The sequence below is a fragment of the Schistocerca cancellata genome, chromosome 9 (genome assembly GCF_023864275.1).
Source record: "Schistocerca cancellata isolate TAMUIC-IGC-003103 chromosome 9, iqSchCanc2.1, whole genome shotgun sequence".
Classification (NCBI taxonomy): Eukaryota; Metazoa; Arthropoda; class Insecta; order Orthoptera; family Acrididae; genus Schistocerca; species Schistocerca cancellata.
In genome coordinates this window covers 390,562,148-390,585,251 of record NC_064634.1, presented here as the reverse complement: position 1 = coordinate 390,585,251, position 23,104 = coordinate 390,562,148, and the positions used below count along the sequence as shown (strand labels likewise).

The following is a 23,104-nucleotide window of genomic DNA, read 5'->3' as shown; positions in this document are numbered from 1 at the left end:
GGAACAGGGCATTTTCCCTGATAGACTGAAATATGCTATTGTTATACCCTTGCATAAAAAGGGGGATAGATCTTATGTCAACAATTACCGTCCAATCTCCCTTCTAACAGCTTTATCCAAAATTTTTGAGAACGTAATGTATTCAAGAGTAGCTTCAAATATCTGTAACAATGAAGTACTAACAAAATGTCAGTTTGGTTTCCAGAAAGGTTTTTCAACAGAAAATGCCATATATGCTTTCACTAATCAAATTTTGAATGATCTGAATAACTGAACACCACCTATTGGGATTTTTTGTGATCTCTCAAAGGCTTTTGATTGTGTAAATCATGAAATTCTGCTAGACAAGCTCAAGTATTGTGGCATGAGTGGGACAGTGCACAAATGGTTTAATTCGTACCTAACTGGAAGAGTGCAGAAAGTTGAAATAAGTAGTTCTCATAATATGCAAAGATCAGCACATTCCTCAAACTGGGGAACTATCAAGAATGGGGTTCCACAAGGGTCAATCTTGGGTCCTTTGTTGTTCTTACTATATATTAATGACTTGCCATTCTATATTCATGAAGAGGCAAAGTTAGTTCTCTTTGCTGATGATACAAGTATAGTAATCACACCTGACAAAGAAGAATTAACTGATAAAATTGTCAATACTGTCTTTCAGAAAATTACTAAGTGGTTCCTTGTAAACGGACTCTCACTGAATTTTGATAAGACACAGTACATACAGTTCCGTACAGTGAATGGTATGATGCCATTAATAAATATAGACCTTAATCAGAAGCATATAGCTAAGGTAGAATATTCCAAATTTTTAGGTGTGTCCATTGATGAGAGATTAAATTGGAAGAAACACATTGATGATCTGCTGAAACGTTTGAGTTCAGCTACTTATGCAATAAGGGTCATTGCAAATTTTGGTGATAAACATCTTAGTAAATTAGCTTACTACGTCTATTTTCACTCGTTGCTTTCATATGGCATCATATTTTGGGGTAATTCATCACTGAGGAATAAAGTATTTATTGCACAAAAGCGTGTAATCAGAATAATAGCTGGAGTCCACCCAAGATCATCCTGCAGACATTTATTTAAGGATCTAGGGATATTCACAGTAGCTTCTCAGTATATATACTCTCTTATGAAATTTGTTATTAACAACCAAACCCAATTCAAAAGTAATAGCAGTGTGCATAACTACAATACTAGGAGGAAGGATGATCTTCACTATTCAAGATTAAATCTAACTTTGGCACAGAAAGGGGTGAATTATACTGGCACTAAAGTCTTTGGTCACTTACCAAATAGTATCAAAAGTCTGACAGATAACCAACAGGTATTTAAGAAGAAATTAAAAGAATTTCTGAATGACAACTCCTTCTACTCCATAGAGGAATTTTTAGATATAAATTAAAAAAAAAATAAAATAAAATAAAATAAAAAAAATTAAAAAAATAAAAAAAACACAAAAAATGAAAAAGTTGTTATATTAACTTAAGTATGTTGTTAAATAAACTTAATTATGTCATGTATTGGAAAATTTGACTTGTTCCACATCATTACGAAATATTGTATTCATGATCCATGGAACTAGTATTAATCTAATCTAATCTAATGCCCATGAAAAGTTTTAAAAACAGAAAGAAACTGAATAATTTGTCATCTACATCTATACCAAAACTCTGCAAACCACTGTGAAGGGCACTGAATAGGTCCTTGACATGGTAACAGTACCACATACTAGGGTTTCTTTTGGTTCCCATCATGAATGGAGTAAATGCTTCTTTAAATGTCTCTGCACACACTGTAATTTGTCTAATGTTGGCATCCTAGTCGCTAAGAGAGTTATACTTAGGGTACTTATGTTTGAGGAATATTCTAAGATGGGATGAACAAGTGATTTGTAATCAGATTCCTTTAGAGGTTGACGCCATATTCCAAGTATCTTGCCAATGAATTGTCTGCTGCATGTGTGACCTGTCTTACATACGATTGATCCTCTATGACCACTCCATTTCATATTCACAGAAATTCTAATATGAAAAATTATGTAACATTATTGTTATTTATTAAAATATAATTGTGAACTGTAATGATTGTTACGAAACTAAAATAATATGCTGTAAAATGATGATATCTATCCTTCTGTCAGATGTTTAAATAAACCTTACTGATAATCTGTGAACTGTATGAGTTTATTAAAATTAAAACCTGTAACCCACTATATGTAAGGAATGAAATATGTTTTGTTTTTGGGGGTGGGGGGTAAATATGAAATGGGGCAATTTTGCTAACTATATTAAAACAAGTGTAACTCACTTAAAATACCTCAGAAAAAGTTATTTACACTATGAAAACTCTTTATTAGAAAGTTGTGTACATTATGAGAGAGAGTTTTAAATTAAAACACTTCGGCCTTAAAAGAAAATCCTGATATTTTTGTCATAAAAGGCAAATCACTCCAGGTTTCATTGTAAGTAACGTCACTTACACATATAACGCCTTCACCAGTCATACTCGGGGGAAAAAAAAAAACACCTATCTCTCTCTGTCAGGTGTGGTGTTTAAAAGTACGAGACCTTTATCCTCCGTCTCCACAGAACTGACATAGACTTGTTTGAGCCTCTTCATGATTGCTGACTGCAGTGTGGTAGTGGTTTCTTTCAATGGAGGCATTTTGCTTTGGATGCATTTTGGTTTTTCGGCATTTGGACAAAATGTAAAATATAACGAAAAACACACGATCTGAAACAAGTACGGAAAAAGCTGAGAAAATCACGAAATTCTAGGTTTACAAAGCTGTCCCGTTTCCATCATGTTTCCTGGTGCAATATTATGAAGTGATATTATTAAACCTAAGTGTAATATAATATACAGTACATTAACAGTGAGTCTGAAAGGAAATTACATGCTTTATGAACCAAACCAAGTGGTTTATACTCACATCTGAAAGAATGAGTAGGGCGAGACATTTGTACGGACTAGTGCACAAATCATATCCTCCAAGATGAAGGCAATAACATCGTTAACGGCGTGTAGACAAGTGACAATGGTGGGAACGCACAAAAGGGTTATTGTTGTATGCCTTCAGCGTGTGATGAAAACGAGGCGCCTCTGTTGGTTATTTCAGGAACTTGACAGAGCGCCAAAGAAAACGTTTTCAAACACCTACAATGTACTGAAATTAAAAACTTTCTGGGCTTTTACGCTTCCATGATATTTTGGGCGAACTGCCGAATGACCGTAACTTGCTTCCTGGATATTTTGCATCAATCGGGACGGCGGTTTGCAGTTCGATAACGCAAAAGAGAAAAACTTGGTGCACTAAGTAGTTCGCATCGCTCTGCGACTTTACAGCGCATAAAGAGACCTCTCACCATGGAGGGCGCTCACAGCAACGCACGGACTTGCAGCAAGAATAGCGCATGCGCAGTGACGACTGGGATCACCACGCATGCGCCGAAATGGTCTTACATATGCGAATTCCGTGTACTTTCGCCAAAATACATTGGAAATGGCAAGAAGGCCGCCGAAATATCTTGGTAGCAAGTTACTGACAACGGGCAGTTCGCCCGAAATTTCGCGGAATAGCCATCAAAGTTCTCCATCGTGGCAACTTTTGTCCAGTTGGCGGTTCCTGACTGGACGATACAATACGGTAGTGTCGTGTAGCGACAAAGTGAGACTCACCGGAGGCGAGTTCTCGGGCACGGCTGCAGAGTAGGGCGCGCCCAGGAAGGCCGGCGGCTGATCCTGCACGTCGATGACTGCGACGGCAACTCTGGCGGTGGCGCTCATCCTCTTGGCGGGGTCGTCTGCGCGGTCCGTCGCGCGCATTCGCACACTGTAGGCGGAGCGCCGCTCAAAGTCCAGCGGCCGCGCCAGACGCAGCTGGCCCTCGAAGTGGCCTTCGCCAACCTGTCGGCAAACCCTGCGTCAGTTACCAGCCTTCCACGATACTTATAGCCAACTATGCAGCTCTGAAACACATATAAGCAGAGCACTATTGGCTAAAAGTGGAGGATCAGATGCAAAGAAAACCGTTATGTATATACAGGTTGTTTCAAAAATGACCGGTATATTTGAAACGGCAATACAAACTAAACGAGCAGCGATAGAAATACACCGTTTGTTGCAATATGTTTGGGACAACAGTACATTTTCAGGCAGACAAACTTTCGAAATTACAGTAGTTACAATTGTCAACAACAGATGGCGCTGCGGTCTGGGAAACTCTATAGTACGATATTTTCCACATATCCACCATGCGTAGCAAAAATATGGCGTAGTCTCTGAATGAAATTACCCGAAACCTTTGACAACGTGTCTGCCGGAATGGCTTCACATGCAGATGAGATGTACTGCTTCAGCTGTTCAATTGTTTCTGGATTCTGGCGGTACACCTGGTCTTTCAAGTGTCCCCACAGAAAGTAGTCACAGGGGTTCATGTCTGGCGAATAGGGAGGCCAATCCACGCCGCCTCCTGTATGTTTCGGATAGCCCAAAGCAATCACACGATCATCGAAATATTCATTCAGCAAATTAAAGACGTCGGCCGTGCGATGTGGCTGGGCACCATCTTGCATAAACCACGAGGTGTTCGCAGTGTCGTCTAAGGCAGTTTGTACCGCCACAAATTCACGAAGAATGTCCAGATAGCGAGATGCAGTAATCGTTTCGGATCTGAAAAATGGGCCAATGATTCCTTTGGAAGAAATGGCGGCCCAGACCAGTACTTTTTGAGGATGCAGGGACGATGGGACTGCAAAATGGGGCTTTTCGGTTCCCCATATGCGCCAGTTCTGTTTATTGACGAAGCCGTCCAGGTAAAAATAAGCTTCGTCAGTAAACCAAATGCTGCCCACATGCATATCGCCGTCATCAATCCTGTGCACTATATCGTTAGCGAATGTCTCTCGTGCAGCAATGGTAGCGGCGCTGAGTGGTTGCCGCGTTTGAATTTTGTATGGATAGAGGTGTAAACTCTGGCGCATGAGACGATACGTGGACGTTGGCGTCATTTGGACCGCAGCTGCAACACAGCGAACGGAAACCCGAGGCCGCTGTTGGATCACCTGCTGCACTAGCTGCGCGTTGCCCTCTGTGGTTGCCGTACGCGGTCGCCCTACCTTTCCAGCACGTCATCCGTCACGTTCCCAGTCCATTGAAATTTTTCAAACAGATCCTTTATTGTATCGCTTTTCGGTCCTTTGGTTACATTAAACCTCCGTTGAAAACTTCGTCTTGTTGCAACAACACTGTGTTCTAGGCGGTGGAATTCCAACACCAGAAAAATCCTCTGTTCTAAGGAATAAACCATGTTGTCCACAGCACACTTGCACGTTGTGAACAGCACACGCTTACAGCAGAAAGACGACGTACAGAATGGCGCACCCACAGACTGCGTTGTCTTCTATATCTTTCACATCACTTGCAGCGCCATCTGTTGTTGAAAATTATAACTACTGTAATTTCGAAAGTTTGTCCGCCTGAAAATGTACTGTTGTCCCAAGCATATTGCAACAAACGGTGTATTTCTATCGCTGCTCGTTTAGTTTTTATTGCCGTTTCAAATATATCGGTCATTTTTGAAACACCCTGTATAAGCGCGCGCGCACGCACACACACACACACACACACATGAGCGCAGACATAAAGAACACTTCACTTGCTAATAGAAAGTTTTTCTGTCTTTGAAACGCAATACAACAGTAGTTCTGCGTGGTATAGAGTCGACAGTCCTTGGTAGGTTGCTGGGTGTATGTGGCACCAAGGACGGAGGAGGGGGTGGTCTGGACCTGGGGGTATGAAGTATTTTTAATATTTTCGAAGACTAATGGCGACTTGAAAGTAGCCGTAAAAAAGTTCCAATTCCGACCCTGTTAACCTACGTAATACTAATGTTTAAGTCATTTTCTTGAAAGAAAAATTCATGACTACACTATATTTTTTCCTTTCTCTAAGAGCTAGAGCTGGGGGGGGGGGGGGGGGAGAGGCGGGCCCCATCTTGCCCTTCCGTAAATTAGGACTACTAGTCTGCGGGGCTGACGCGGCGCCCAACAACGTCGCGGGTACTTGGCTGGCTGCGGCGTTTGAGGACACTGCCAGTCTAAGGCTCGTTTCACACTGGGACACTTGTGACGGTCACCGGTGACGGTCGCTGATAGAGATACATTCGTTTGAATTGGAGCATTCACACCGGGACACTGCACTGAGTCACCGAGTCACGGTGACCCAGAAGTGACTCACCCTCGCCACATGTGACGGACACGGACACTGTGTTCGCTGCGGTCACCGCCGGACATGCATTAGCTTGTATTGGAGTGTTCACACTGGGACACCGATCAAAGACACAGCAATGCAGAGTTGCCAACAGACAGGCAGCCGTTGCTGAGCCCAGTGGTTCTCCACACAGTGCAGCCATGAGTTTAGAGTTCATCAACACAGAAGATTTTATAAGTGAAGTGGAAAGTCGTCCCGTTATTTGGGACATGAAAAGCGATGATTACAGTAACAAAGTCATGAAAATGAAAGCGTGGCAACAAATTATTACGAAGTTTGTGCCTGATTTCGATGAAAAGAGCATAGATGAAAGAAACAAAATTGGTAAGTTCTATATTCTTTTTTCACTTTAATACCGTATTTTTTGGACCACAAGAATAGCGAAATATATTTTCTACCCCTGTACGAGGCTAGGAGGTTAATAATCTACAAGGAGAATGCTATCCCTCACCCCATTTCTTTTGCATTACCAATAGCAAGTGTACTTTTTATGCAGTCTCAATGCGAGAAGAATGGACAAAATGGATGAGCGCAGAAACCATGTACTCACCCCTACAGGGGGAATGAAAGTAAAATAAAATAAATAGTTTTATTTCAACATTTTCATAACAAAATTAAGGGTACGTCTTTTCGTAGTCTAATAAGGCGCTCCGCCTTATGGTTCGAAAAATACAGTTAAAATATTATTCAAAACAACAATAATTTACGCATATGTTGTTACTATTATAATGAATTTTATTTATTTACCATAATACTATTGACTTACAAGTTTTTGACACCCGAATCAGAACAGTGCTCGTGCTTGGGTTCTGTTCAATTAGGTACACACAACTGTAATACAAAAAAGTGCATTGTAATTATAATTTTAATTGCAAGTTTTAATCAGTTCAGTGAACGCAACAGTATGGTTTGTTACAGTTAACATGGTAATAATTGAACACTGCACATTTCAAATACAATTCCAATGAACGTTTTGTCTTCATTCTCCTCCTCCTCGTCCTCCTCATTACAAGTACTAACAACAGTTCCTCCTCGCTCGAGTCCATTTCACCAACTAATCAGTTGGCAACAGCTGCAGTGTGGGACACCAGTGACCCAGGAGTGTTCGCCACAGTCACCGGTGACCATCACCGGTGACCGTCACAAGTGTCCCAGTGTGAAACGAGCCTTACATCTGTTTTTAAGAGCGTTTGACATTTCAGTCGAAAGAATTCGTGCGGCCTTCCGTTCTCAGCCGTATTTTATGATAATATACTTCTAGCAGTAGTTCTGCGTGGTATGGTGTCGACAGTCCTTGGTCTTCCAATGCTGTCAACGAGCGTGCGTAACTAGCACTAATCAACTGTTGTGGTATAAATATAAAACGGAAGTAACATCGTATCGTGAATGCGTATTAAAGATGACAGTCCATTTCGAGCACGGTACATGTTTGTAGCGAGTATTCCGCAGCTCGTGGTCGTGCGGTAGCGTTCTCGCTTCCCACGCCCGGGTTCCCGGGTTCGATTCCCGGCGGGGTCAGGGATTTTCTCTGCCTCGTGATGACTGGGTGTCATGTGACGCCCTTAGGTTAGTTAGGTTTAAGTAGTTCTAAGTTCTAGGGGACTGATGACCATAGATGTTGAGTCCCATAGTGCTCAGAGTCATTTGAACCATTTTTGTAGCGAGTACTCTGAAATCAAATTAGGATTGTTGCAATACAATGCAATGAGTACAAGAAAAATGACATTCAAAACATTTAGTAAACATTTGTGTTCGTGTCTGATATTTCAATTATTACTATTAATACATCATACTAACTTATGTAGGTCAGCCCACCCGGCTAGCCGCGCGGTCTGAAGCGCTGCTTCCCGAGCGGGAAGGCGTGCCAGTTGTGGTGTCACCGCCAGACACCACACTTGCTAGGTAGTAGCTTTAAATCGGCCGCGGTCCATTAGTACATGTTGGACCCGCGTGTCGCCACTGTCAGTAATTGCAGACCTAGCGCCACCACACGGCAGGTCTAGAGAGACGGACTAGCACTCGCCCAGTTGTACGACGACTTTTCTAGCGACTACACTGACGAAGCCTTTCTCTCATTTGCCGAGAGACAGTTAGAATAGCCTTCAGCTAAGTCCATGACTACGACCTAGCAAGGCGCCATTAACCTTATCTGGAGAGAGTCTCACTTATATTAACAATAGCGATGTACCAAAATGATGGAATAAAAGTTAAGTATAACCTCAGCTAAGTACTTTTCATTATAGCATTAATTACGTATCCTGTTCCAGACTTCACGCCCGTCTGCGTTAGATAGCGTGCATTTCAGCCTCCTCTATGTACAAGGTGTTGGCACATTTGCCAACACATCACCAGTCCCCGGCACCAATCCGCCCACCGGATTAGTGTCGAGGTCCGTTATGGCGGCCAGCCAGTGGATGGTTTTTAAGGCGGTTTTCCATCTACTTCGACGAATGCGGGCTGGTTCCCCTTATTCCTCCTCAGTTACACTGTGTCGGTGATTGCTGTGCAAACACTGTTTGGACGTACGCGTATACCATAATTATTCTAACAAGCAAGCATTTGGGGTTAAACTCGTCTGGTATGCGACGTTCCCGGGAGGGGGGGGGGGGAGGGGGGGCACTGGGGGCAAGGGCCGAACCGTACAATAACCCTGGGTTCGGTGTGGGGTGGGTGGCCTGTTGTGGGGATGTGAACCACAGAGGGCTAAATGGTTCAAATGGCTCTGAGCACTATGCGACTTAACGTCTGAGGTCATCAGTCGCCTAGAACTTAGAACTAATTAAACCTAACTAACCGAAGGACATCACACACATCCATGCCCGAGGCAGGATTCGAACCTGCCGCCGGAGCGGTCGCTCGGCTCCAGACTGTAGCGCCCAGAACCGCACGGCCACTCCGGCCGGCGCAGAGGCTACAACGGGACAGAGGGCTACAACGGGACGAAGCCTCTCCGTCGTTTCTAGGTCCCAGGTTTGATACGTACATATGTAGGTTACGAATTAACAGTGAAATCGGTTGGGGAAGGTGGGGAAAGTATACATCGCCGTTGTTGTCAGTGAGATAGACAGAGGAAGCTTGTACTTCTTTTTTTTAAAAAAGAAACTTTTTTTGAGCTGTCTGTGTGGAGAGCAATATTTTTTTACAACATGAATGTTTAAACACTGTCTTTTGCACTACAATTGTAGTTCTTTGTTATTTACTTCAATGTGATAATTTCTTGTGTAGATTGCTAATGCGACCTCGCGTCCGATCAGGAAAAGTGGCCAAGGTGTTGACCCCAGTAAAAGTTAGAAAAAGGTGCATTATACAACAGATCAAATTAACTTTTAAATCCTTTATATACGGAACTATCATCCGCCAGTTTATCTGTCTATCACAATTTTTGAATCAACACAAAAGTCGTAACACAGAAGTCCGATTGCAAATGGACTGTTGCAGCCGCTTGATATTGTTTCAGATACTAGGCCATCAACTGTTCAGAAATCCGAGTAAGAAACATGGGAAACTGCTGCATTGCCACTGGCCACAGTACTCGCTTAGGAAAACTGGTCACTATATAAGCTTTGAAGAAAATCCGTGTAGTTCCAATATCTGCTATTACTTTATTTTTTACTTACAAATATTTATTGCGAATGCTTATATGTAGATTCGAAATGTGTACGTGGAGAGCTTCCATCAGTAACAATGTTTTGATGAAAATTGTATTTCTCTTGGAGTGTTCAAATTACACTACTGGCCATTAAAATTGCTTCACACAAAGATGACGTGTTACAGACGCGAAATTTAGCCGACAGGAAGAAGATGCTGTTATATGCAAATGATTAGCTTTTCAGAGCGTTCACATAAGGTTGGCGCCTGTGGCGACACCTACAACGTGCTGACATGAGGAAAGTTTCCAACCGATTTCTAATACACAAACAGCAGTTGACCGGCGTTGCCTGGTCAAACGTTGTTGTGATGCCTCGTGTAAGGAGGAGAAATGCGTACCATCACGTTTCCGACTTTGATAAAGGTCGGATTGTAGCCTATCGCGATTACGGTTTATCGTATCGCGACATTGCTGCTCTCGTTGGTCGAGATCCAATGACTGCTAGCAGAATATGGAATCGGTGGGTTCAGGAGGGTAATACGAAACACCGTGCTGGATCCCAACGGCCTCGTATCACCAGCAGTCGAGATGACAGGCATCTTATCCGCATGGCTGTAACGGATCGTGCAGCCACGTCTCGATCCCTGAGTCAACAGATGGGGACGTATGCAGGACAACAACCATCCGCACGAACAGTTCGACGACGTTTGCAGCAGCATGGACTATCAGCTCGGAGACCATGGCTGCGGTTACCCTTGATGCCGCATCACATACAGGAGCGCCTGCGATGGTGTACTCAACGTCGAACCTGGGTGCACGAACGGCAAAACGTCATTTTTTCGGATGAATCCGGGTTCTGTTTACAGCATCATGATGGCTGCACCCACGTTTGGTGACATCGCGGTGAACGTACATTGGAAGCGTGTATTCGTCATCGCCATACTGGCGTATCACCCGGCGTGATGCTGTGGGATGCCATCGGTTACACGTCTCGGTCACCTCTTGTTCGCATTGACGGCACTTTGAACAGTGGACGTTACATTTCAGATGTCTTACGACTCGTGGCTCAACCCTTCGAATGGTTCGAATGGCTCTGAGCACTATGGAACTTAACATCTGAGGTCATCAGTCCCCTAGAACTTAGAACTACTTAAACCTAACTAACCTAAGGACATCACAAACATCCATGCCCGAGGCAGGATTCGAACCTGCGACCGTAGCGGTCGCGCAGTTCCAGACTGTAGCGCTTAGAACCGCTCGGCCACTCCGGCCGGCGCTCAACCCTTCATTCGATCCCTGCGAAACCCTACATTTCAGCAGGATAATGCACGACCGCATGTTGCAGGTCCTGTACGGGCCTTTCTGTATACAGAAAATGTTCGACTGCTGCCCTGGCCAGCACATTCTCAATATCTCTCACCGATTGAAAACGTCTGGTCAATGGTGGCCCAGTAACTGGCTCGTCACAATACGCCAGTCACTACTCTTGATGAACTGTGGTATCGTGTTGAAGCTGCATGGGCAGCTGTACCTGTACACGCCATCCAAGCTCTGTTTGACTCAATGCCCAGGCGTATCAAGGCCGTTATTAGGGGCAGAGGTGGTTGTTCTGGGTACTGATTTCTCAGGATCTATGCACCCAAATTGAGTGAAAATGTAATCACATGTCAGTTCTAGTATAATATATTTGTCCACTGAATACCCGTTTATCATCTGCGTTTCTTCTTGGTGTAGCAATTTTAATGGCCAGTAGCGTACTGTCCCTTCCACCCCCGGCCCCCCTCCCCCCTTCTTGTGTGGCCCGAGGTGTCGCCCTACAGAGTGAGCGTTGGCTCAAGCAAAACGTTTGGCGACCACTGCTCTAGAGGCTAGCGCAGCAGTAACAGTAGAGGACACAGACCTTGTCGGCGGACACGTGGAAGGTGTCGCAGGCGTCTGCGTCGTCGGTGTCGCCCGCCTCTCGGAGGCATTCCAGCTCGATGTCGGCGTTGCGGCCGAGGTCTGCGTCGGTGAGGCTGATGTTGGCGAAGACGACGGTGCCGACTCGCGTCGTCTCGGGCAGGCTGAGCGCGTACGGCCGGCCGTGGAAGGCGGGCGCGTTGTCGTTCACGTCCAGCACCGCCACCTCGCGCCGCAGCGACACCGTGTTCGGCTCCAGGCCGCCCACGCTCTCGTCTGCGCGAAACACACCCGGGGGTCACACGGCGTACTGCCGGCGGTGTGGGCTAGGGTCGGCGAAATAAGGTCCCTGACGTCGTGCAACGCTGTTGCTAGCTTTTCAGCTTTGAAGCGAAAACAATAGTCTATAGAGCTGCGACAACACGGAGGCGTTACACGATTGGTTGAGGCAGACGAGTGAAGAAGCTGTGGTGTCACCGCCAGACACTACACTTGCTAGGTGGTAGCTTTAAATCGGCCGCGGTCCATTAGTACATGTCGGACCCGCGTGTCACCACTGTCAGTAATTGCAGACCGAGCGCCACCACACGGCAGGTCTAGAGAGAAGTACTAGGACTCGCCCCAGTTGTACGACGACTTTGCTAGCGACTACACTGACGAAGCCTTTCTCTCATTTGCCGAGAGATAGTTAGAATAGCCTTCAGCTAAGTCCATGGCTACGACCTAGCAAGGCGCCATTAACCATTTCTAGAGAGAGTCTCACTTGTATCATCAAGAATGCTGTATACAAATGATGGATTAAAGTTAATTATTCCAGCAGCTACGTACTTTTCTTTATAGCATTCATTACGTATCCTGTTTCAGACCTAGCGCCACCGGCGTGAATTAAACGCGTGCATTTCGGCCTCCTATTGCAACACAGTGTTGGCTCTTCTGCCAACACTACAGAAGCCGCGCAAAGCCCGCTGCAGTTGTCAGGGTCCATCTGAGTTGACTTATTATGTACCTCCTATCCGTACGTGTCTGGATACTGGTGTATCTACAGCGTGTTCGGATACGGAAATTACCGTTACAAACTTCTAGAACTTGTAGAGGGGAGTGAGTTAATAATTTTTTGAGCAGGAACCCATGTCCAGAAACATATCGTTTCCTTTCTACGACGGTTTCAATTGAGATATGTAACGCGTCCACGTCTGTTGAGGGAAAGAGTCCTGGTATGCAATAGGGTAGACTGGATGACGTATAGTACATCAGACGGTCACTTGATGTGATAATTTATTAGACTCCTGTAGGTACAGAGGAAGATCTGCTGGCACGAGTTCTGGGCGCTGGACTAGAAACTGAGGAGACACCAGGTGGGATGGAGAGTGTGGACCAGAACATACTTCGCAGGTACAATGTCTGTAACAACGCTGGCGGTCGCCACATGGAGCCGCTCTTATAATGCGTCAGTACAGCTCTGTACATACAATATGCTGGGTTTTTTATTGTTTTGGAAGACTGTAAACACATTAAGTTTAAGACAAACAAATGTGCTTAAGTGATAAATGGATCTTTCGATACGCTTTCTTCCGAACTGTTACCTATTAATTTACAGCGGCACGTATAATTCGGCTGCTTAAGTAGAAGTGATGATGATGATGATAATGATGATGTTTGGCTTGTGGGGCGCTCAACTGCGCGGTCATCAGCGCACGAACCAAGTCCCAGTTTTTTCACAGGCCAATTTTTCTTTCACAATCCAGTCTAGCCACTGTTACGAATGATGATGATGATGATGCTGACGACGACGAAATGATGAGGACAACACAAACACCCAGTCCCCAGGCAAAGAAAATCCACAACCCGGCCCGGAATTGAACCCGGGACCCCGTGATCGAGTGGCAGCAACGCTAGCCACTAGACCACGAGCTGCGGAGTTAAGTAGAATTGGATGAGTTAAACATTTGAATCGAAACCGTACGTTTCCAGACATGGGTTTTTATTCAAAATATACTGTACTCCCTCCCATCTACAAGTCCTAAAAGTTTGTCACGGAAATTTCCGAACACCTTGTACGTCTGTGGCTGTAATGCACAACTCTGGTTCCTGTTAACTGTTCTCATGTTCTGCCTAGATGGTACTTACAGACCTGGACCCGCAATTTTTGAAACAGTTCTCACAGGACATACAAAGAACATCTTATTGTTAATTTAGATATATAGTCATCAATCCTGACTGAATTGGGAACATCCCAAGTGTCTACCAACGGTGATTTGTCATTTCTTCTTGTGTTAGCAGTAGGATTTTTATAGTATACCACTACTGTGTATACTGTGTTCCATTCTCGTCTTGTTTACTCGTTTTAGTATACTCTGGTTGTAATACTTGTTTTATGTCGAATCAGTTCTTTGTAAAGTCTATGTTGCATCGTACCTGGATACGATTCAAAATAATGCCTACCATGAATTGTCAAACACAATTGAAATATAACTTTTCCTGCATTCGGATGGTTGAAAGCCACGTTACGAAAGCAAATAAATAAAAAGGAAAATCTGTGCAGACGCGACTATAGCACAGACTGTTCACCTCCAGAGCTACTTTGCCACGATGTAAAGGAATGATTTATCACAACCAGCGCAAGTGCCAATTCCACGCACATTTCAGCAATACACGTAAAAAAATGGAGTCATGCCCACTAAAGCCACAGTCCAACACGTATACCAAGGCTGGACGAAAATACGGAAACACAGCGAAAAATTCGTGCGTGAACACAAATGCAGATGCTAGCCAAGCCTTCAGCTTCCACTGTTGTACTTGACCACGAACGGTACCTGTGAAATGTCCCCAAGATGTCCCAACCGTCAGTCGCGGTTCTTCGCGGTTGTGAGGGCATAATATTGGAGCTTAGTCAATTCGAATGACGACTAGTTGTTAGTACCCGCATGGTATGTCTTTCTGCAACGAAGGTAGCCGAAGTGTTACACTTTTAATGAAGCACCGTATGGAAGATTTATACCACACACACGGAAATCGGAAAAGCCATCCATTAACTCACAATGGGGACGAAAGTGTGTGTTCAGTGATCGTGGCAGATGGTCATTGAAGAGGATTTTGACGAAAAATACGAGGAGGAAAGGTGCGAAGGTCACTGTTGAACTGAATGTCACACTTGCGAACTCTGTCAGCACCAAAACACCACGAAGGGAGCTCCGTAATCTGGGAATTGCAGGGCGAGCCGAAATTCCAAAACCACACACCAATGAAACAAACGCCCGTTACAGGAAAACGTTCTGTCGACGTCAAAAGACCTGACTATATTGCTCAATGGAAGAAGCTTATTTGGTTGGATGAGTCTTGTTTCACGCTGTTTCCAACTTCTGGGCGACTTTACGTCTCTAGAGTGAAACATGAGGGGGATCGTTGATGATTTTCGCAACCATATCGCTAGATTCCATATTCCATAGTCACTCTGCAAAATCGCGTTACTGCCAAGGTTTATGAGACCATCTTAGCTGATTAGGTCGGTCCTAGGGAGCAACGTTTGTTCCCCAATTGTGATGTTGTGATCCATGACGACAGAGACCCAGTTCACACAAATCACATCATCCATGGCTGGTTTTGTGAGCACGAGGATGCTATGGATGCAATGGTCAACAATGTTTGCTGTATTAATTTTATTTGTTCACAACTAGTTTCAGTCCCCTTAGGTCTTTCTCGGGTGATTTTATGGTTCTGTACAAAACAGAAAATATTATATTACCTCCATGAATATAAATGTAATGATGTGAATGTAAACATATTCTAAATACATTTACCTGCTGTAGAAAATTACTCTTTACATATTGCAATGGGAGCGTCTTTAAATTTGTGTTTTGTTTTCGTTTTGGTTCACAACTTCTGCCATGTTGGTTTGACAGCTTGATAGTTTGACATTTTCAAAGGTATTATATTGATCGCTTGAGAATGGCCAAGAAGATGGATACTATTTTTGGAAAATTAAAGCAAAAGTGGGAAATGCCATCTTTTTTTAATAAATTCGTTGCTGTGGTACCCACTATGACGAAATTGTATTTCATTTAAACGGCAATACATAACTGTCACAACATATGTAAATATTCAGTACATTGAGGTGCACATGATAATTCTTAGGTTATACATAGCCGTGCACTGTCAAAGAGAAAAAATCATATTACAACACAATATGACGTAGGTGTTATACACTGAGATCACAAAAGTCATAGTATGGCGATATACATGTATACTGTTCACGGTAGTAGAGCGCATACAAGGTGCAAAAGCGCAGTGCGCTGGCGCAGCTGTCATTTGGACTAAGGTGAGTTATGTGAAAAGGTTTCCAGCGTCATTATGGCCACACGTGGAAATTAACAGACTCTGAACGCGGTCTGGTAGTTGTAGCTAGAGACATAGGAATTCAGTATTCGGAGATCCACACTGTCAAGAGGGCGCCGACAGTACCAAAATTTTAGGCATTACCTCCTACCACGGACAACGCAGACCGACGGCCTTCACGTAACTACCTAGAGCAGCAACGTTTGCTTAGCGCTGTTAGTGCTAACAGACAAGGAATACTGCGTGAAATAACGCCAGGAATCAATGTGGCACGTGCGTCGAACGTATCCGTTAGGCAGTGCGGCGACATTTGGTGTTGTGGGCTGTGGCAGCGAACCACCGACGCGAGTGCCATTGCTAACAGCACAACATCGTCTGCAGCGTCTCTCCAGAGCTCGGGACCGTATCTGTTGGACCGTAGTTTACTGAAAAATCGTGGCCTGGTCAGATGAGTCCCGATTTCAGTTGGTAAGCGCTGTTGATAGCGTTCGAATGTGGCGCAGACCCCACGAAGCAATGGCCCCAAGTTGACAAGAAGGCACTGTGCATGACGGTGGTGGCTCCATAATACAGGGTGTTTCAAAAATGACCGGTATATTCGAAATGGCAATAAAAACTAAACGAGCAGCGATAGAAATACACCGTTTGTTGCAATATGCTTGGGACAACAGTACATTTTCAGGCGGACAAACTTTCGAAATTACAGTAGTTACAATTTTCAACAACAGATGGCGCTGCAAGTGATGTGAAAGATATAGAAGACAACGCAGTCTGTGGGTGCGCCATTCTGTACGTCGTCTTTCTGCTGTAAGCGTGTGCTGTTCACAACGTGCAAGTGTGCTGTAGACAACATGGTTTATTCCTTAGAACAGAGGATTTTTCTGGTGTTGGAATTCCACCGCCTAGAACACAGTGTTGTTGCAACAAGACGAAGTTTTCAACGGAGGTTTAATGTAACCAAAGGACCGAAAAGCGATACAATAAAGGATCTGTTTGAAAAATTGCAACGGACTGGGAACGTGACGGATGAACGTGCTGGAAAGGTAGGGCGACCGCGTACGGCAACCACAGAGGGCAACGCGCAGCTAGTGCAGCAGGTGATCCGACAGCGGCCTCGGGTTTCCGTTCGCCGTGTTGCAGCTGCGGTCCAAATGACGCCAACGTCCACATATCATCTCATGCGCCAGAGTTTACACCTCTATCCATACAAAATTCAAACGCGGCAACCCCTCAGCGCCGCTACCATTGCTGCACGAGAGACATTCGCTAACGATATAGTGCACAGGATTGATGACGGCGATATGCATGTGAGCAGCATTTGGTTTACTGACGAAGCTTATTTTTACCTGGACGGCTTCGTCAATAAACAGAACTGGCGCATATGGGGAACCGAAAAGCCCCATGTTGCAGTCCCATCGTCCCTGCATCCTCAAAAAGTACTGGTCTGGGCCGCCATTTCTTCCAAAGGAATCATTGGCCCATTTTTCAGATCCGAAACGATTACTGCATCACGCTACCTGGACATTCTTCGTGAATTTGTGGCGGTACAAACTGCCTTAGACGACACTGCGAAAACCTCGTGGTTTATGCACGATGGTGCCCGGCCACATCGCACGGCCGACGTCTTTAATTTGCTGAATGAATATTTCGATGATCGTGTGATAGCTTTGGGCTATCCGAAACATACAGGAGGCGGCGTGGATTGGCCTCCCTATTCGCCAGACATGAACCCCTGTGACTTCTTTCTGTGGGGACACTTGAAAGACCAGGTGTACCGCCAGAATCCAGAAACAAATGAACAGCTGAAGCAGTACATCTCATCTGCATGTGAAGCCATTCCGGCAGACACGTTGTCAAAGGTTTCGGGTAATTTCATTCAGAGACTACGCCATATTATTGCTACGCATGGTGGATATGTGGAAAATATCGTACTATAGAGTTTCCCAGACCACAGCGCCATCTGTTGTTGAAAATTGTAACTACTGTAATTTCGAAAGTTTGTCTGCCTGAAAATGTACTATTGTCCCAAGCATATTGCAACAAACGGTGTATTTCTATCGCTGCTCGTTTAGTTTTTATTGCCGTTTCAAATATACCGGTCATTTTTGAAACACCCTGTACCATGGGCAGCGTTTACCTGGAATGGACTGGAGTGGGTCCGCTGGTCCAACAGAGAGGATCATTAACTAGAAATGGTTATGTTCGGTTGCTTGGAGACCATTTATAGCCATGAATAGACTTCACGTTCCCAAACAACCATGGAATCTTTATGGATAATCTTTATGGATGACAATGCGCCATGTCACCGGGCCACAGTTGTTCATAACTGATTTGAAGAACATCCTGGAAAATTAGAGCGAATGATTTGGCTAGCCAACTCGATCACCATGAATCCCATCGAATAGTTATGGGACGTAATCGAGATGTCAGTTCGTTCACAAAATCCTTCACTGGCTACTCTTTCGCAATTATGGATGAGTATAGCATGGAACAATATTTCTGCAGTGTACTTACGACGACTTCTTGAGTCCATGTCACGTCAAGCTGCTAAATTAAGCTGATAAAAAGGTGGTCCGACACGATATTAGGACCTGAGTTTTGTCACCTCATTGTGGAAGAAACGTAGAACAAGCTTGAAATATTCTACAGTGCTGTACATTTGAAAGAGTGTAGGTAGCTGAGGTGGGCAAATCGAAACAGACTTCCCTATTTCATGGACCTCTTCAGTGTAGATAACCAACCAATTGATTAAAGTACCCATTACCGTCAAAAATGCAATTATGCGTATCCGATCACCATCTACTGGACACGATGGCATCCCAGTCCAAATGATGAAGCTGATTATTGACCAGTTACCGTCCACTAAACAGATATCTTCAACTACTCATTAACCACAAGTGTTTCGCCTGATGCAGGGTAATAAGGAGACTAGAGATCCGACCAGTTAAAACCAATACCGATATTTTAGTTCTCAATAACCAGTAATTTTCGGTATATCTTTGGTCTAGGTTATGACAGGTTTTTTCCATTTATTACTGGGTCAAAAAACTAGTGTATCAATTTGCCACACTAGCATGCTGCAATTTTTGGTTATTAAATAGAACATTTTTATTCACAAATGTTCCATTGCTTTGAACAACGCCTAGGTTTAGAAACTAGCAACGAACACGGAAAGAAGAATCGGTACAGCGTTGTAAAGACAATAATGTTCTTGTTCTCGTGTGGCGGTAGGGTTACCACGTCCAAATGTAGAAAAGAAGGATTCAGTGTCAGTTTAGCCGGACTTCTTACTCTAAAAACCGGACTATCTGCTTTAAAAAGAAATAGTTAGTTGGTTATTTTCAGTCGTTTATGAACAACCAGTTACAATCAATTTTTTGCGAAACCAACTAAAACATATAAACTCATCGTCTGTGAACAAAAGAAAAATACAGTTACGGTTAATAATACGTCCAGTCACTCGCAGCGTTGAGAATTGCTGGGCATTTCCGAGACATGCTTGAAACCAAGTTTTCCGCGTATTCAAACGGAAGATATCTTTAAATACAGGGAATTTGCCTTGACAGCTGTTTCAAAGTGAATTTTCCTTGCACCTAGCGCAATGTTAAGTATGGGTTTCCCGAAAAAAGATTAATATCATTTTTCTCACTTTTGAAGTCACTTTACCGACTGAGCCACGTACTTCAAAGTCATTCACATTTTACCCAATTCATTGCGTGTTACCCACTTTTGTATAAACGAATTTGATATCCTCATGGGTTTAGGGGCCCCAGGGTGACTCATTTTCGGATCTTTCAGCCTCGAAACGCGACGCGGAAGCTGCCCTCATATCTCTTCTTGTGTACCTCAGTCAAGAATTCAAAATAAAGTAATGCTTTATGGAAACTGTGTGAAGTACAAATGTTCCCTCTTTTGGGATGTGAAAGAACTAAGGCGATGTTTTTCACCATCTGTGTGTAATGCCGACCACGCTCTTTCTTAACAGACTGTAATTCGTGAACTTCACTAGGTTCCTGCATTCCCAACTCTACTTATCTAAAAGGTATAATTTCAGCTACGTAATATTGGAATGCAAACTGTACTATAAAGTTATCTATTACTTGTTTGATACTATGTCCAAAAATAGTAAATAATTTCGAATGGTGGTGTAGAAGCTGAGATCTAAGTGGTGATCACATGATCAAGTTGAGGAGGAAGACAACGGAGTAGTCTGGTCTCTTGTCGGTATCCTTGGACGGGGTAAGAAGTGAGCGGCAAAGAGTCATTGGTACGCTTGTGATAACGTGGTACGCAGTTTGAACTTATTCACTTTTGGCGAAGACATTCTGCAATTGTGAAGACGTTTTATTTATCGTGAGTTAGCAGGAACAACTGTGCAGATCTTTAGATGAGATTCCGTTATTCAACAGACTGTGTGAACTAGATAAATGTGGACAATTAATGGACATTAGCGAGATTAAAGTTCCGGACAATGCCACTGCTTAAGTTTAACATTAGCTGTATAGGAACTAATTGTTTGCTTGCACTGCTACGCTAAAGTCACGTTAATTACATTCGAAGGCAAAAAAAAGACATGATGCACATTTACAAACGAACCAATGTTGACAATTTCAGAAAAACTGGATGATTTATTCAAGAGAAAAACCTTCACAAACTGAGCAATTCAATAACGTGCTAGTCAACCTCTGGCCCTTATGAAGGCAGTTATTCGATCTGGAATTGATTGATATAGTTGTTAGATGTCCTCCTGAGGGATATCGTGCCAAATTCTATCCAACTGGCGCGTTAGATCGTCAAAATTCGTAGCTGGTTGTAGGGTACTGCCCATAATGCTTGAAACGTTCATCATTGGGGAGAACTCCGGAGACTCTGCTGGCCAAAGCAGGGTTTAGCAAGCACGAAGACAAACAGCAGAAACTCTCGCGGTGTGCGGGCGCGGCTCATCACCACAATTTTACCGGAGGGTAATTCTGGTACCATTATTATCCTCGTCTTCCCCTCCACGCCCCTCCCCTACCATGTAACGAGGTGCATTCAAGTTCTAAGGCCTCCGATTTTTTCCTCCGGACTGGAAAGAGATAGAAACATGCGCATTGTTTTAAAATGAGGCCACGTTCATTGTCAATACGTCCCAGAGATGGCAGCACCGTACGGCAGATGGAATTTTACCGCCAGAGGCGAGAATGAGAACTGTTTTAAATACTTAAAATGGTGACGTTTTCCTTACTTGAACAGCGTGCAATCATTCGTTTTCTGAATTTGCGTGGTGTGAAACCAATTGAAATTCATCGACAGTGGAAGGAGACATGTGGTGATGGAGTTATGGATGTGTCGAAAGTGCGTTCATGGGTGCGACAGTTTAATGAAGGCAGAACATTGTGTGACAACAAACCGAAACAACCTCGGGCTCGCACAAGCCGGTCTGACGACATGATCGAGAAAGTGGAGAGAATTGTTTTGGGGGATCGCCGAATGACTGTTGAACAGATCGCCTCCAGAGTTGGCATTTCTGTGGCTTCTGTGCACACAATCCTGCATGACGACCTGAAAATGCGAAAAGTGTCATCCAGGTGGGTGCCACGAATGCTGACGGACGACCACACGGCTGCCCGTGTGGCATGTTGCCGAGCAATGTTGACGCGCAACGACAGCGTGAATGGGACTTTATTTTCGTCGCTTGTGACAATGGATGAGACATGGATGCCATTTTTCAATCCAGAAACAAAGCGCCAGTCAGCTCAATGGAAGCACACAGATTCACCGATACCAAAAAAATTTCGGGTAACCGCCAGTGCTGAAAAAATGATGGTGTCCATGTTCTGGGACAGCAAGGGCGTAATCCTTACCCATTGCGTTCCAAAGGGCACTACGGTAAACGGTGTATCCTACGAAAATGTTTTGAAGAACAAATTCCTTCCTGCACTGCAACAAAAACGTCCGGGAAGGGCTGCGCGTGTGCTGTTTCACCAAGACAACGCAACCGCACATCGAGCTAACGTTACGCAACAGTTTCTTCGTGATAACAACTTTGAAGTGATTCCTCATGCTCCCTACTCACCTGACCTGGCTCCTAGTGACTTTTGGCTTTTTCCAACAATGAAAGACACTCTCCATGGCCGCGCATTCACCAGCCGTGCTGCTATTGCCTCAGCGATTTTCCAGTGGTCAAAACAGACTCCTAAAGAAGCCTTCGCCGCTGCCATGGAATCATGGCGTCAGCGTTGTGAAAAATGTGTACGTCTGCAGGGCGATTACGTCGAGAAGTAACACCAGTTTCATCGATTTCGGGTGAGTAGTTAATTAGAAAAAAAATCGGAGGCCTTAGAACTTGAATGCACCTCGTACATTTGCGAATGGAGCGTGGGAAGATCGACGTCGATAAGCCGCCGAAAGAGCTCTAATTAGTCTGATTTTTCGGTCGGGGCCATTTCGCGAGATATGTGCAGGAGAAAGTGCTCTTGGGTCTTACTCCCTCGGAATATCATCAGCGAACCCTTCTATCACGCACAACGCCACCTTTGCCGCGCCTGCTACGCTACTTTACTTACGGATACAGATTTTATTGGTTGAAGCCGTCCTTAAACTACAGAGTTCTTACTGACCGATCAGCAAATAAATGAGGGCAGTTTGCACATACAGGAGCGCACCTGTAATACTGATGATGACTTCGATGAGGTCCTGCTTCTCGCGGTCCAGCGGTTTGGCTAGTGTGACGACGCCGCTCTCGCGGTCTACAGTGAAGTGCGTGCCGCTGATGCTGTAGTGGACGGCGGTGCCCTCTGGGTCGCTTCCCCGCAGCTGGTACACCGGCGCGTCGACCAGCGTGTCTTCACGTAGCGCGAAGCGCGCCATATCGCCCCCTGGCACGAACTGCGGGGCGCGGTTCAGCTGTCCCTCCGTAGATGGCAGCACCAGTAGCGCCAGCAATGCAGCCAGCAGCACGCGCGGTGACATCCTGCGAACAAATGACACGCGACGTTCATAACACCTCCAGACACAAAC

The 23,104-nt window shown here is 44.5% G+C and overlaps 1 protein-coding gene across 1 annotated transcript in view; it reads right to left on the bottom strand.

The window, feature by feature from the left end:
• Positions 1-23,104, bottom strand: part of LOC126100415 (cadherin-23) — a 410,352-nt gene that overhangs the window by 150,372 nt on the left and 236,876 nt on the right. Inside the window, exons 3-5 of the mRNA XM_049911011.1 lie at positions 22,750-23,057; positions 11,772-12,046; positions 3,691-3,918 (exon numbers count right to left, since the gene is read on the bottom strand). Of these exons, the coding sequence (XP_049766968.1) occupies positions 3,691-3,918; positions 11,772-12,046; positions 22,750-23,057 (811 nt within the window). The remainder of the gene's footprint in view (positions 1-3,690; positions 3,919-11,771; positions 12,047-22,749; positions 23,058-23,104) is intronic.